Here is a 12,896-nt window from a genome sequence, read left to right as displayed (position 1 = left end):
CTACCTCCCTCCCTTGTCTCTTCCTCTCTAAAATCAATCAATCAATCAACAAACAAACAAAAAACTCTGGAGTGCTGGTTACAATTCATATTCCCCAGCTCCTGCAAGGACCAGTCAGGCTTGAACTGAGGAGGAGCCAAGAATCTGCATTTTTATTGAGTATCCCTCCCTCCATTGGATTGTACTTATGTAGGTATCTTACCCATCCAGCTGGAATAACAAAACACCACAGGCTGGTTATTCATCAGAACTCAACCTTGGTGGCACCTGACTCCCAACTTCTAACCTCCAGACTGGGAGAAAAAACAGCAGAAAATTATTTCTCACATTCTGGAAGCTGGAAGTTGAAGGTCAGGTGCCATCAAGGTTGGATTCTGATGAGCACTTCCTTCCACATTGCAGACTTTTCCTTGTATGGTCACATGATGGAAGGGGCAAGGGAGCTCTCTGGGTTCTCTTTCATAAGGGCACTAATCCCATTCATGAGGGTTCCACCCTTATGACCTAATCACCACCCAAAGGCCCTTAGTACCATCACTTTGGGTATTAGGTTTTCAATTCATTAGGTTGAATTTGGGGGTGTGGGGAACACAAACATTCCGACCATGGCAGCAGTGAATCACTTGGAATTTTCCCCAATGTTGGCCAGATTCTCTTGTAAATCAGTATCTCTAGAATAACAAGTTCCAAGATTGCAGCACTCACAGTGCAGAAGCTCTCACTATGTGGGGTGGCTGCTGCCCAGCATCAGCTGAAGTTAGAAGGAGCTGAGCAAAATCCCTCTCAGCCCTCCAGCTTAAAGATTTCATAAGGAATTAATTCATCTATCTCCACTCCCAGGAAACCCTGATATGGAACCGGAGCCTGCCTCCCCAGGGGCTGGCACTGGGTCCTAAGTGTTATCAGAAAGGGCAGGTGGCAGGGTGCCTGCTTCTGGGTGAGGTAGCTTTGTATGCTCAGATTTATCCAATCAATGCTGGGCCTCCCCTGAGCCAAGAAGGCCCACTCATCCTATTGCTTTCCAAAACAGTAATCATTCTGGTCATCTTAGTCAACAAATATCCATTCACAAATATGTATTAGGTTTCTGCTGTGTGTTGTTTCAGGCTCCATCGATTCCAGGGAACAAGAGAAATAGGATCCTGGCTTGTGGGCCACCTCAGTGTGTCCAGACCTCTTCTAAGCCCACTGGTCTCACAGATCATTTAGGCCACGTGACCAATGTCCGGAATTGTGTTCTTATTTTTATTCGGATTTACATTTTGTTCTGCTTATACTCTGTAACACTGAGCTAGAAAACAGTGACTTCTCGCAGATGTTAGAACACATCCCCCGCCACTGAAGATGGCTCTGCCCATCTCAGAAGCCTTCTCAGCTATTGGCCTTGGGCCTCAGGGAGACGGGCTTTACTGAAGATTGTAGGTAAACTTGAGAACAATTGGCTTTTTGTTTAGATGTCCTTGGGCTATCACTTGGAAAGGATTTATTTTGCTTTGGCCTCTGTTCCCTCCTGCCTCCTAAAAAAAAAAAAAAAAGCAGCTTTTTTTTTTTTCATGAGCCTTTCTGTGTATTTAAAATTAAGCTGTCATATTGCTTTCTCAAATTTCAGAACGAGTTTAGAATTTGAGTGTGAAGACATTTTGTTGGCCCTTTTACAATGACATGAGTTTCAACCCTCAGTTTTTTCTGGGTGAGAACGTAGTTAGATTGAAGAAGCCTCCAGGGGAAGTTCCTTTATGGATGGGATGTAGAAGGGGAAATTCCATGTAATGAGGACACTAATTTGTGTGTACCGCTTTCCAAACTATGACACCTACATCACTGGTGCTAGACAAGATGTGTTTAGTTGGAATTTCACTGAAGTCTTATTTACCTATTAATAATATATTTAATTTGATTAGTCATGGCATGTGATAACTGGCTTTTCATTTATGACATGCATGTCTCCCTTCATAAAAGCTTATTTAAATAAAAAATGCAGTTTGACAATCTGTTTGAGGCGGGAAGGCCGGGAGAGTAGGGGGGCAGAAGCGGGGGTGAGAGATCAACTGAAGGACTTACATGCATGCATATAAGCATAACCAATGGACATAAGACACTGGGGGGTAGGGGAGGCCAGGGGATTGTCAAGGGCGGGGGGAAAAAGGAGACATATGTAATACCCTTTATAATACTTTAAGCAATAAAACAATAAAAAATGCAAAAATGTTAAATAACCATAAAGGTGGTATATGAATATGGTAGACATCACAATTGACAGAGTTTGGGGAAACACCGATGCCAAGAGCAAGCGTCTTCTAGGCCAGCCCTAGGCCTGCCAGGCCAAAGGTGCACACCCGTCACCCACAGAGAGCAGGGAGCTGGTGGAGGTGAGCTTTACCTAAAATAGTCACACTTTATGGGTATATGCCAACCACACAGAGTAGCAAGCTGTGTGTGTTCAGCTTAATCGCTTATTGAGCCTCTACTCTGGAATAGGAAATCAGTTGAAGAGGCTGGGGGACCAGAGGATCCTGGGCAGAGCTTTATAGCGAGAGACTCAGGAGAGTAGCCCAGTCTTACCTGAGAAGCACATTGCACCAGCCAGGACTAACTTGCTGATTTTATTGAAGAGGACAGTGCGGTAGGATGACGCTAAGCAAGAATGTCAAATGGAGCAGGCTCTTCGTGAAATCTTACAAGTACTTACAACCATTGTTCTTTTCCCCTGCAAATACAAAAACCATGAAGCAAAAAGTAAATGGAGACGAGCCATTCGCCTTATTTATATTTGGAACAGAATCTAGAAACAAAATTGTAATCATATTCTTTTCCTCATCTGTGTTTAACAGCAAAAATCCTTCTGGGCTGTGGTCCTCTTACCCCCATCTTTACCTCCCCCATTCTCCTTGTGGCCTCTTCATGAGGCCCTTCGTAAGCTGACAGCAGGGGTCACCAATCAAAAGCTGCTCCCAGGTTGCGGGCTCACATTGCCTCCCTCTCTGCAGTTTTTCAGGCCCTGGAGGAGCCCCCACCATCATGTTGCTTTTGTGGGGGAGTGGAGGAGAAAGTCCTCATAAAAAAGACAAACAGAGTAGAGTGGACCTGTGCTACCGACCCAAACCATATATTCTAAGGCATAATTAGGTGGGTTGTAAAAGCTAAGTCACCCAATCCTCCAGCCACCAATACTTTTCATTCTAAAAGTCATATTTCTTGTTTCTTATACTTGAAACAGAATAAATGATTATACTCAAGGTCCAAGGTTTGAGTTTCTGTTTAGAACCAGAGAGGAAACTCAACTTAGATCCTCAGTTTGACTTTACTGGTCCCCATGGTCCCAGTCACAGCTGTCATTGCAGAGAGACCCCCGTCTCCACCCCTCTCCCTTCATGCCCTCACCTGCTGGTGGAACGATCTCATTTAGAACAGCTCTGAGGACTTACGGGAAGGGATGTGGGGCAGCAATTCCCTGGGGCCTAAACAATGTTAATCATGAGAGCTGATGTTTAAGATTATTCTTAAGTGACACAGATACTCACGTGTCCTTATAAATTTGTGTGTGTGTGTGTGTGTGTGTGTGTGTATGTAGGTAGAGAGAGAGACTGATTGATGAATGAATTGATTGATCAATTGATTTAAAGCCTTCTAAAGTACAGGGTAAAGACTGCTCTGCCCAGGATTTAGGATGGTACTACCCTACATCAGCATTCAACAAGCCTTTTCCAAGTTCATCCCCGTCAGCCCATTAATCATGATATGGACCAACCGGGCCAGGATGTCCTGACTTTCTCAATGTGTTCCTTTTAAAGACTGCTGACGGGGTTTTTCTCTTGTTTTGTCCACTAGGAACTGGTGAAAGTGGCAAAAGCACCTTTATCAAGCAGATGAGAATTATCCATGGGTCTGGTTACAGCGATGAAGACAGAAAGGGGTTCACGAAGCTGGTTTACCAGAACATATTCACCGCCATGCAAGCCATGATCAGAGCCATGGACACCCTGAGGATACAGTACCTGTGTGAGCAGAATAAGGTACAGCACTTGCGGGGCGTTGCCCTGTTTGTGACGGCTTGCTTTCCTACTCCGGTCAGCAGATGTTTCTGAACAAAAAGATTTACTGGGTGTTTTGGTGAGAGGCCAAATGAAGCTCTTGAGCTCAAACTCCAGAGACGTGTGATGCCTGTGGTCTTCTTTATGCTGGAGTTCTAGCACGGCAATAGTGTGGGGCTGCCCCTGTGCGGGGATTCATAAATGTGGGCAGTTGTTTAATTTGCTTATTTCAGGCACTGAGAACAGGAAGGCATATGCATTTTCTCCTTCAGCTAAGATACCCAGTTAGTTTTTCAGTGGAGCAATGGAGACCTTGGGTTTATAAGGGCCAACTTTTTGAAGAATTCCCAGTCTTAGGAAATATTTTCACTAAGGCCCTGTAAACTACTCAGAGAAAGCAGTGGGTTTTGTTTGTTTATTTTGGGAGCTAGCCCTTCTTGGGAGTTAAATGATAGCTTATGTGAGTGATGCTTATATCCCAGCCAGCAGCGGGCCCTGATACAGTATTGGTATCAAGCTCTCATTGGCTTTTTCATATCACCACTGGTCATTTAAAACACAAATCTGTGTAAGACCATGGGGAATAAAGGGCAGGATGATGGGAGGAGGAGACAACATTTTATGTGGTATATTGGAATGCAAATTCATTGGACAATACTATGTCTGAGTTCATTAGGGATCTGGATTAGAAATAGAGTTTATTTAAAATCATACCAAATTACTACATGATGTGATGATAAAAAGAAAAACTCTAAGATGAGTCTTGGGGGTCTATTAAAAAGAAATATAGCTGCTAAAAAGCCAGAATTGAGTGGGCTTTAGTATAGATCCCAAGGACAGCTTTCTCATGAACTGGTGGCACCTGTGTTCATATGTGCTTCATATATATATACGAGAGGCAAACTTTGTGCCGGGGGGGGGTAAGGGGAGGGGTCCCTCAGCCCAGCCTGTACCCTATTGCAATCTGGAACCCCTTGGGAAAGAAAGGTCCCTAGGCCTGGCCCGCGATCAGGGCCTATGGGGGCTTTCCTTCCCCCAGCTGCCGGCAGCTGGCCCCGCCCTCGCTGCTGCTTGCACTGCCCTCCTTCTCTCTCCCCCCCCCCACCCCGCCACCAGTCGCCTCCCAGTGTGGGCAACAGGCGTGGAGTGCGATGGCTTGGCTAGCCTGGGCCTCCCTCTGTGGGGCAATCAATCGCGGGGGCTCCGCCATCGATAGCCCAGCAGAGGGAGGCCCCACTCACCGGGGCTCCGCAATCACGGAGGCCCACCCCCTCCCCATTGATTGCTTCCCCGGCTGGTGGCCTGGGCCTCCCTCTGCAGGGCGATCATGGGGCGATGCCAGGCCCCCTTACCAATCGCGTCGCACCTGCCTTGGCTGGCCTGGCGCCAGTGTGTGTCATAGCGTGGTCATCCTGATGGTAATTCTGCTGTTTGGTCATTCGGTCAATTTGCATATTACACTTGTATTATTATAGATTATTAAAAGACTTTCAAAGCTATTAGTCCAAACTTTTTATTTCTCAGTGACTGGATTACATAGAAAAACACAGCATGCACCAAATCTTAGACTTACTTTTACACTGTGTCTGTAAATTCATGTCTACCACCATTTCCTTGCAGTCTTGAAGGAATGTATTTTGTCTATAGCTTCAACTTTCAACAGTGTTATACTGAAAAGTGTGTGTGTTGAGGGGGGATTAGCCTTTACTATATGTGGTGCCAAGTAATGTGAGAGGTGCATGCCGAGCCATTGGGAGATTCTGGAAGTGACTCTGATGATTCTTTTGCACATTGGTTTTGAGTACACGCTTTCTATCTTTTGAACCTATCCCATTCTTTTTTAAAGATTAGGCCATTAGGTATTTAAAAATTAGGCCATCTGTGAAAATTTAGAATCAGAAGAGGTATGTCAGGAATATTCTTGTGGTTTAGTTTTCTGTTTGTTTGTTTATTTTTCTGTTCTAACATGTATTTGGTTTCTCGGTCATAGTAGGGTGACCGGGGCAAGCTTGGAATTTAGGGGTGGATTTGTAAACAGACCTATTGGGAAGAAAATGCTTAAGTGTATGTCAGTTCTGCTTACCTTGGCAACATGTTTGTAAAACCCAATCAGACTTAGTAATCAAGGTCTCTGGGTTTTTGCTTTGTTTTGTTTTTCCTCAAGGTCTTCTGGTGCTACTCTGAGTTTATGTTTTGAACAAAAAGGTTTTATGGGGTTTGACATTCTACCACTTTCTCCTTTTCTCTTTTTTTTTTTTTAAAATTATCTTTATTGTTGAAATTATGTTGAAAGTATTACAGATGTCCCCCCCTTTTTTTCCCATTGACCTCTTCCACCCCACACCTGCCCCTCCCGGTCCTTTGTCACACTATTGTCTATTGTCTTATGCATGTAAATTTTCTGCTTAATCTCTGCCCACCCATCCGCCCCACCTTCCTTCGTCAGTCTGTTCCATGCCTCTATGTCTCTGGGTCTATTTTGTTCATCAGTTTATTTTGTTCATTAGAATCCACGTATGAGTGAGATCATGTGATACTTACCTTTCTCTGACTGCCTATTTCACTTAGCACAGTGCTCTCCGGGTCCATCTACGCTGTTGCAAATGGAAAAGAGGGAACTTTTCTCTTGATCTTCTTTTTCACCCGGCCATGTCCACTTGCCTACTAATCTGTTAGTTTCCCACAGCTGCTGTAACAAAAGACCTCAAACTGGGTGGCTTAGAAGAGAAATTTATGTGGCATCAGGTCTGAAGGCTAGAAGTCCGAAATTAAGGTTGATTGGTTCGACGGGAGACTGTAAGGGAAACTCTGTTCCATGCTTGTCTTCTAGCCTCTGGTCCTTGCTGGCGACCTTTGATGTCCTTTCCAGTCTCTGCCTATCTTCACAGAGTTCTCCCCTGTGTGTGTCTCTGTGTTCTGTCCGTGTCCAAATTTCTTCTTCTTATAAGGATGCCAGTCATTGGATGTAACTGGGTTACATCTACAAAGACAGTTACTTTCTGAGGTTAGGGTTTGCATGAATTTCAGAGGGATGCTATTCAACTCAGTAGAGTCTGCCTCCATTCATATCCATCCCACAAGCAAAATATATTTCCCCTATTCCAATAATCCTCAAAGTCTTAATCCATTCCAGCATCAACTCTGTCTCATAGCTAATGTAAATATCAACTCACAAGGCCCTAAATCTCATCATTTAAATCATCTAAATCAGGTATGGGTGTATGTCAGTTATATGGCATATTGGAATATGGATTCTGGATTTGGTCCATTCTGGAGCAGAATTCCTCTCCTTCCACAGACCTGTGAAACTAGGAAGCAAGTCCTGTGTCCTCTTCACTTATGTATCTGGCTCCATTCTCAATGCCTCCTTTCTTTCTGCTTTAAGTACCTACTTTCATGCCTCATAAACTTCCTCTTAACCCTCAGACATATGCCTGGGATGAACCACATGCTGAAATGGCCTAAGGAAAGGCAAAAGATTGAGTGGAAAGAACATTGGATGGGTTCCTAAAAATCTGGGCTCTGCTCATGGCTCCCCTGTGGGTCTCAGGCAGGAGTCAGCAAACTTTTTTCTGTAAAGGGCCAGAGAGGAAATATTTTTGGCTTTGAGGGCTATACAGTCTCTCTGGCAACTGTTCGACTCAGCCATTGTAGTGCAAAAGCAGCCATTGGCCATGCATAAACAAAGGAATGGGACTGGCTTGTAAACTCTATTGGCAAAATGTAAAAGCCGCTCTTAACTCATGGTCCGGACAAAAACAGGCCACAAGCACATTAAGTCTGTGGGCTGGAGGTGCCCACCCTAGTCCTAGGGGAAGCCATAAAACATCCCTGGTCTTTGCATTTCTCCACCTGGTCAGTGCAGCCCACACATGCTCTGTCTACTTCATAAGCCAACATGGGCAAAAGGAAGTGCTTTACAAATTAAACGGCACTCAAGAAATACAAGGTTATTATTGGGGCAAGTTCAAAAGCCAAAATGGACTCATTGTTTAGGTCATTTTCATCCATTCCTTCTCTATTGTTTTCTGAATAATTTTCTCTGTGGGCTAAAACTGATGACTAAACATGGAACTATAGCAAAGTACCGTACTCATTTAAGTCATCAAATGATAAAATTAATGTTTTCTTGAAACAGTTGATTAGTGAGGACAGGGTTGAACAAAGTCTTCCTTGGGTTTCATTTTTAGTGGTGTATTGCTTCCCTCAATAATTCTTTGCTAAGAATTTCGTTTGATTATCTTTTATGTATTTATTTATTGATTTTTTTGGAGCTGGGAACACTTTCTTAACAGAATATATAAGGAAATGAAGAGTGATTTTTTTCTTTAAATGTTTGCAAGATTATTGCTCAGCTAAGTTGTTTAAAGTCTTTGCCTATTACAGACAGGCTGCTTATGAAAGAAAAATTATCAGAAGGTTAGTTCAGCATTTGTTTTTTAACCAACATATTTTTTCCAATTAAGATTGAGCCTTGCCCTGGCTGATGTTGCTCAGTGGTAGAGTGTCGGCTCACAGGTTGGATTCCCAGTCAAAGGCGTGTATCTTGGTTGCAGGTTTAATCCCTTGTGGGAGCCAACCAATCCATGTGTCTCTCTCACATTGATGTTTCTCTCTCCCCCCCCCCTTCCACTCTCTCTAAAAATTAATGGAAAAATATCCTAGGGTAAAGATTAACAAAACAAAACAAAGGTAGAGCCTTGAAGAATATTTTCTTCTGTTTTGCCATCTTTTATTTGTAAAGAAATGATTCCTATGTATTTGTTGGTAAGCCTCACTTAGGAATGTCTCTCAGGAGTGCTGTATGAGCACATTAGAACTTATGACTTTGTGAATAAATATTACAAAGGCATGTGCTCAGTGGGAAGGCTCCTACATTTGAGTTAGCTTATAACTCGCTCTCACTAGTGATGATTTCATTGAAATCCGAAGAGCCTCATATTTTTGCTGTTTGTAGTGTCTCCAACTTGGAAAATTCTCATTCTAGAGCTGTCCTATAAGCAAATCTTTCTGATTCCTTAAAGGTTCTGCGGAATCTGCCTGGATGATTTAGATTCAGAAATTCCTAAGAGTAAAGGACAGCCTGCCCAGCTTCTCAGAAGACTTTTAGCTCTCTGTTCAGTGGGCCCCAGAAAAAAGAATTAGGTCTGTATGGGCTCTCGGGCAGCAGCCCCCATGAAGATGCTTTTAGGAGCTCTTTATGATACCGGAGTCACATCACATTTGCATATGTTACACAAATTTGATTGCAAAGGGTCCTCACAAAAATATTGTTAAAAGGAAAGTTAATAATTAAACAATTATTTGCCTACCATTCTACTGCAAATTGGAATTCAGTGTTTCTAGAAGTATTTGAAAGTATTACAAATGTCCCTTCCTTCCACCAAAGGTATTTTTATCTATCAAGACAGTAGCTTACCAAGTATAAAACTTAAACATCAAGTGTCCACCTTGACAATTAAGCAATCAAGTCTAGTATATATGGGGCAGGATCACAGAGGATAACATTTTTTAACGCCCAAGAGAGCTCTGATAATGTCCCATCTGTGTATATATGACTCTTCCAGCTTAACTGTTCATTCTCAGGAAGCAAGAGGCTGAAGCTCCGGACAGTCTATTAAACACTCATGTGAGGAAACCGAGCCCAGAGAAGTGAAAGGAGTCGATGGATGTCACTTTCTGTCGAAGAGTTTCTCAGGGCTTCAAGTATTTTAAGATGAACTCTTCTTTTCTAATTTTGTAAACATCTGTTTGAATATATTTTTCAGTCCTCCTTCCTCATCCAGTTTGAAAAGTCAGATTCTCTAAGAGCCCCTGGGACTAGGGAGGCCCATGTTCAGACGTTGGCGGGAGCCCAGGGTGCTGGTCCTCTGGCAGATGCTCAACTTGGGCTCTTTCTTCCCGTGCCCCATTGGATGGTGAAGCCGTGTTACTAAGAACTTGGAGTACCAGCTAGTGTCACAACAGCAACAAAATTCTCCACCAACATCCCAGGTTGGAGCATTTTTACTTATCCCACTCGTTCTCTGATTAATCAGTGTTCACTGTAGTGTAAAAGTTGCTATAATCAGAGCTTGAGATGTAAGATTTTGGAAAATGGCAAAAAAAAAAAAAAATGTAAAGGAGAAAGAACCGGTTTTCTCCTTAATCATTATCAGAAGTAAATCTGACCACCCACTCCCACTGAGCCTGACTTGAGAGAGAGGAAGTTACTTGACCATTGAAATATAAATTTCTTCCCCTACCTCAAGGCTAGCACATCCTACCATTTCCAAAGAAATGCTTTTACAAATCTGGCAAAAGGAGGAAATTTCACAAAGTTACAGACAGTCCAGAAACTAGTGTGACCATCAGTCTATGTGAACATCGACCCATCTGTCCCACATATGTGGAATGATTGCCTTGAGTCTTTTAAATTCCATCCTATTTTGCTGCTATCTTAAAATATAATGGGGAACATGTGAAAGACCCTCATGATTCAAAGCTCTTTAATAAAAGCTAGAATCATAATTATGATGCTAGTAAAGTTCTTGTGAGATCTGAAGTCCTTCACAGTTTGCTTTCTCCTCCTGGTAAAGCTGGCCTCTCATTTTCTGAAGGTAGAGAGGTGACAGGTGTGTCAGTGCTGCTCTGTGCCCCCCCCCCCGGCCCTGTCCCCCTTAGCCCTGCCCCCTTAGCTCTGCCTGCTCTGAGCACCTAGTTACCTCGCTGACTTGTGCCAAGAGGTAGATTACCCTCCAGGTTTGTTTTGGAATCCTGCCAAGGGAATCATGTATTCATCTGGTATTATTGAATTTAAAGGTAGAGTTTCTCATTAATTGGTTAGCTCTGCAATAGTATCCTAGGCAAACATTCTAGAAAGCATCCTCTCTGTAGTTAAAGATTTTTTTTTTTAAAGCTGGGGACTCAAATGGGATACAGCAACTAATCCAACAGAAACAAATTGTTAAACGTGTGCGTGTGTGCGCGCGCCTGCCTCTGCACACACGATGGGTGTGTTTTTCAGTAAATCTACTTTTAGAGTAAAAGCCATATTCATTAGAAAGCATAACAATAAGCTTTCCTTTTTTTTTTCTTCATTGACACTTCTTTTTGGAAGCTCAAATGTTTTGAGACATTGTATCTCATATACTTCATCTTGATTTCCGACACTTAAAAAACTCTGTCATGTTTAATTAAGACTTATCTAAATGAATGTGAAATAGCTTTCACATTGGTATTGTGCTTTGTATTTCCCCTAAATTAAAATATTTTGGCACTTTCCTATCTGTAATTAGACGTAAAAATTTGTTTTAAGTTCACCATTTACAAGATCTGGTTAGGAAATTGTTTGCTTTTGTGTGTGACTGTGTAACTTATTAAGGGTAGAAATATGTAGAAAGTTTGTCAAGATTCTCTTTTAGAAATAAAAGACACTTCAAGTCTTTTAATCATTTAAATAGTTAAGGTGGAATTAGTTGCAAAAAGGTTGAGGATGATAGGAACGAGTCTGCTGGTATTTTAGCCTCTAGGCTCTCTGCCTTCTTTTTATTTTTTGATGAGAGAGAGAGAGAGAGAGAGAGAGAGAGAGAGAGAGAGAGAGAGACAGAGACAGACACTGAAAGGTCCATGAAGGCCAAGGACATGTAGCTTTTATGCACCTTTGCAGCACCAGCTCCTGACATGGATGCAGGTAATTTGCCAAAAGCCTATCTACTGAAGAGCCAACTTCTGGGACAAAAGAATCTGATTTTTAAAAAATGAACCCAACAGGTGATCTGAGGGCCACCTGTGGCCTTTCCTGAACCTGCCTCTGACATACTCTCCAGCCTCCTTTGCCCTCCCTATTGGACTGTGGTTCTGGCACCGCCCGTACCTCTCTGTTTGCTCATATGTCTCATCTGTTTGAATATCCTGACACTCATACATAGCCAACTTCATCTATTTATCTTAAACACGGCTTCCAGGACTGTAGCAGACTTTCTGTGCCAACCTCCCTTTTCCAACCCCTGTGGGGTTAGGCACTCTTTCCAGTGTACCTATAATACCTTGCATGGAGCATATTACATTGTAATTATTTATGCATCACTCCCACTTCAGACCAGGAGTTCTTGGAGATTGGAAATCATGTCCTGTTCCTCTCTGTATCCTTGTGGGCTCCTTAATTGTTAGTGAAGTCACATTCAAACCTTGTGTGAACATAACATCCTCAATTCAAAGCTGCCTGAGGGCTTTGTGCCAGGGTGATAGTCACAACCTTGGAGGATTGCTAAGCTGTTCTTGCACATGATACGTGTTTGTTTTCTTACCTTTGGGATTGTGACACCAGGCAAAAAGGAACAGAGAGTCTACAGGGCCATGTTTTTCTTTTTCCAAAGAAACACTTGGCAATTGGAACTACTGCTTCTGAGATAAGCAGGAAGCCTGGCATAGTCATGGGGCTCAGAAGCCGTGGAGGAAACATGGGGTTGGCCGGATCAGCTCCTGGGATGTGTTTGGGGAGCAGCTAATGTCCTGTGCAAGTTAAGTCAGTGGTGATGACTCCTCCTAAGCTGAGTCACCAGGAGGCTGCTTTGGAACCCCACGGGACCAAAAAAAAAACAGGGCTATAAGGAAGAATGGCTGGCTTATTAGTTAGAAGAGAGAGTCAAGGAATTGTGCTACAACTCAGCAATCTAGTTGTAAAATAATTGAGAAATCAGACAAAGGAGTAAGGCATATGGTGACCAAAATATCATGTTTGCTTGTCTAAAGCTAAGGGTGGAGAATGTGGCTCATCACTAAGCCCTGTGACCTTTCTAATGAATACTTAGAAGGTGACCGACTTACCCATGAAGTCACTGTCAGGTCAGCAAGACCCCCGGCCTCACCCCCAGGGCAGGGCTC

General features: G+C 43.0%; 1 protein-coding gene across 2 annotated transcripts in view; it reads left to right on the top strand.

Annotated features, from left to right (window-relative positions):
* GNA14 (G protein subunit alpha 14) overlaps window positions 1-12,896 on the top strand; it is a 143,031-nt gene that overhangs the window by 76,982 nt on the left and 53,153 nt on the right. For both annotated transcript variants that reach the window (XM_059656969.1, XM_059656970.1), the window contains exon 2: window positions 3,829-4,013. In XM_059656969.1, the coding sequence (XP_059512952.1) occupies window positions 3,829-4,013 (185 nt within the window). The remainder of the gene's footprint in view (window positions 1-3,828; window positions 4,014-12,896) is intronic.

Source organism: Myotis daubentonii, chromosome 11 (genome assembly GCF_963259705.1).
Source record: "Myotis daubentonii chromosome 11, mMyoDau2.1, whole genome shotgun sequence".
Classification (NCBI taxonomy): Eukaryota; Metazoa; Chordata; class Mammalia; order Chiroptera; family Vespertilionidae; genus Myotis; species Myotis daubentonii.
This window is presented reverse-complemented; position numbering and strand designations above follow the sequence as displayed.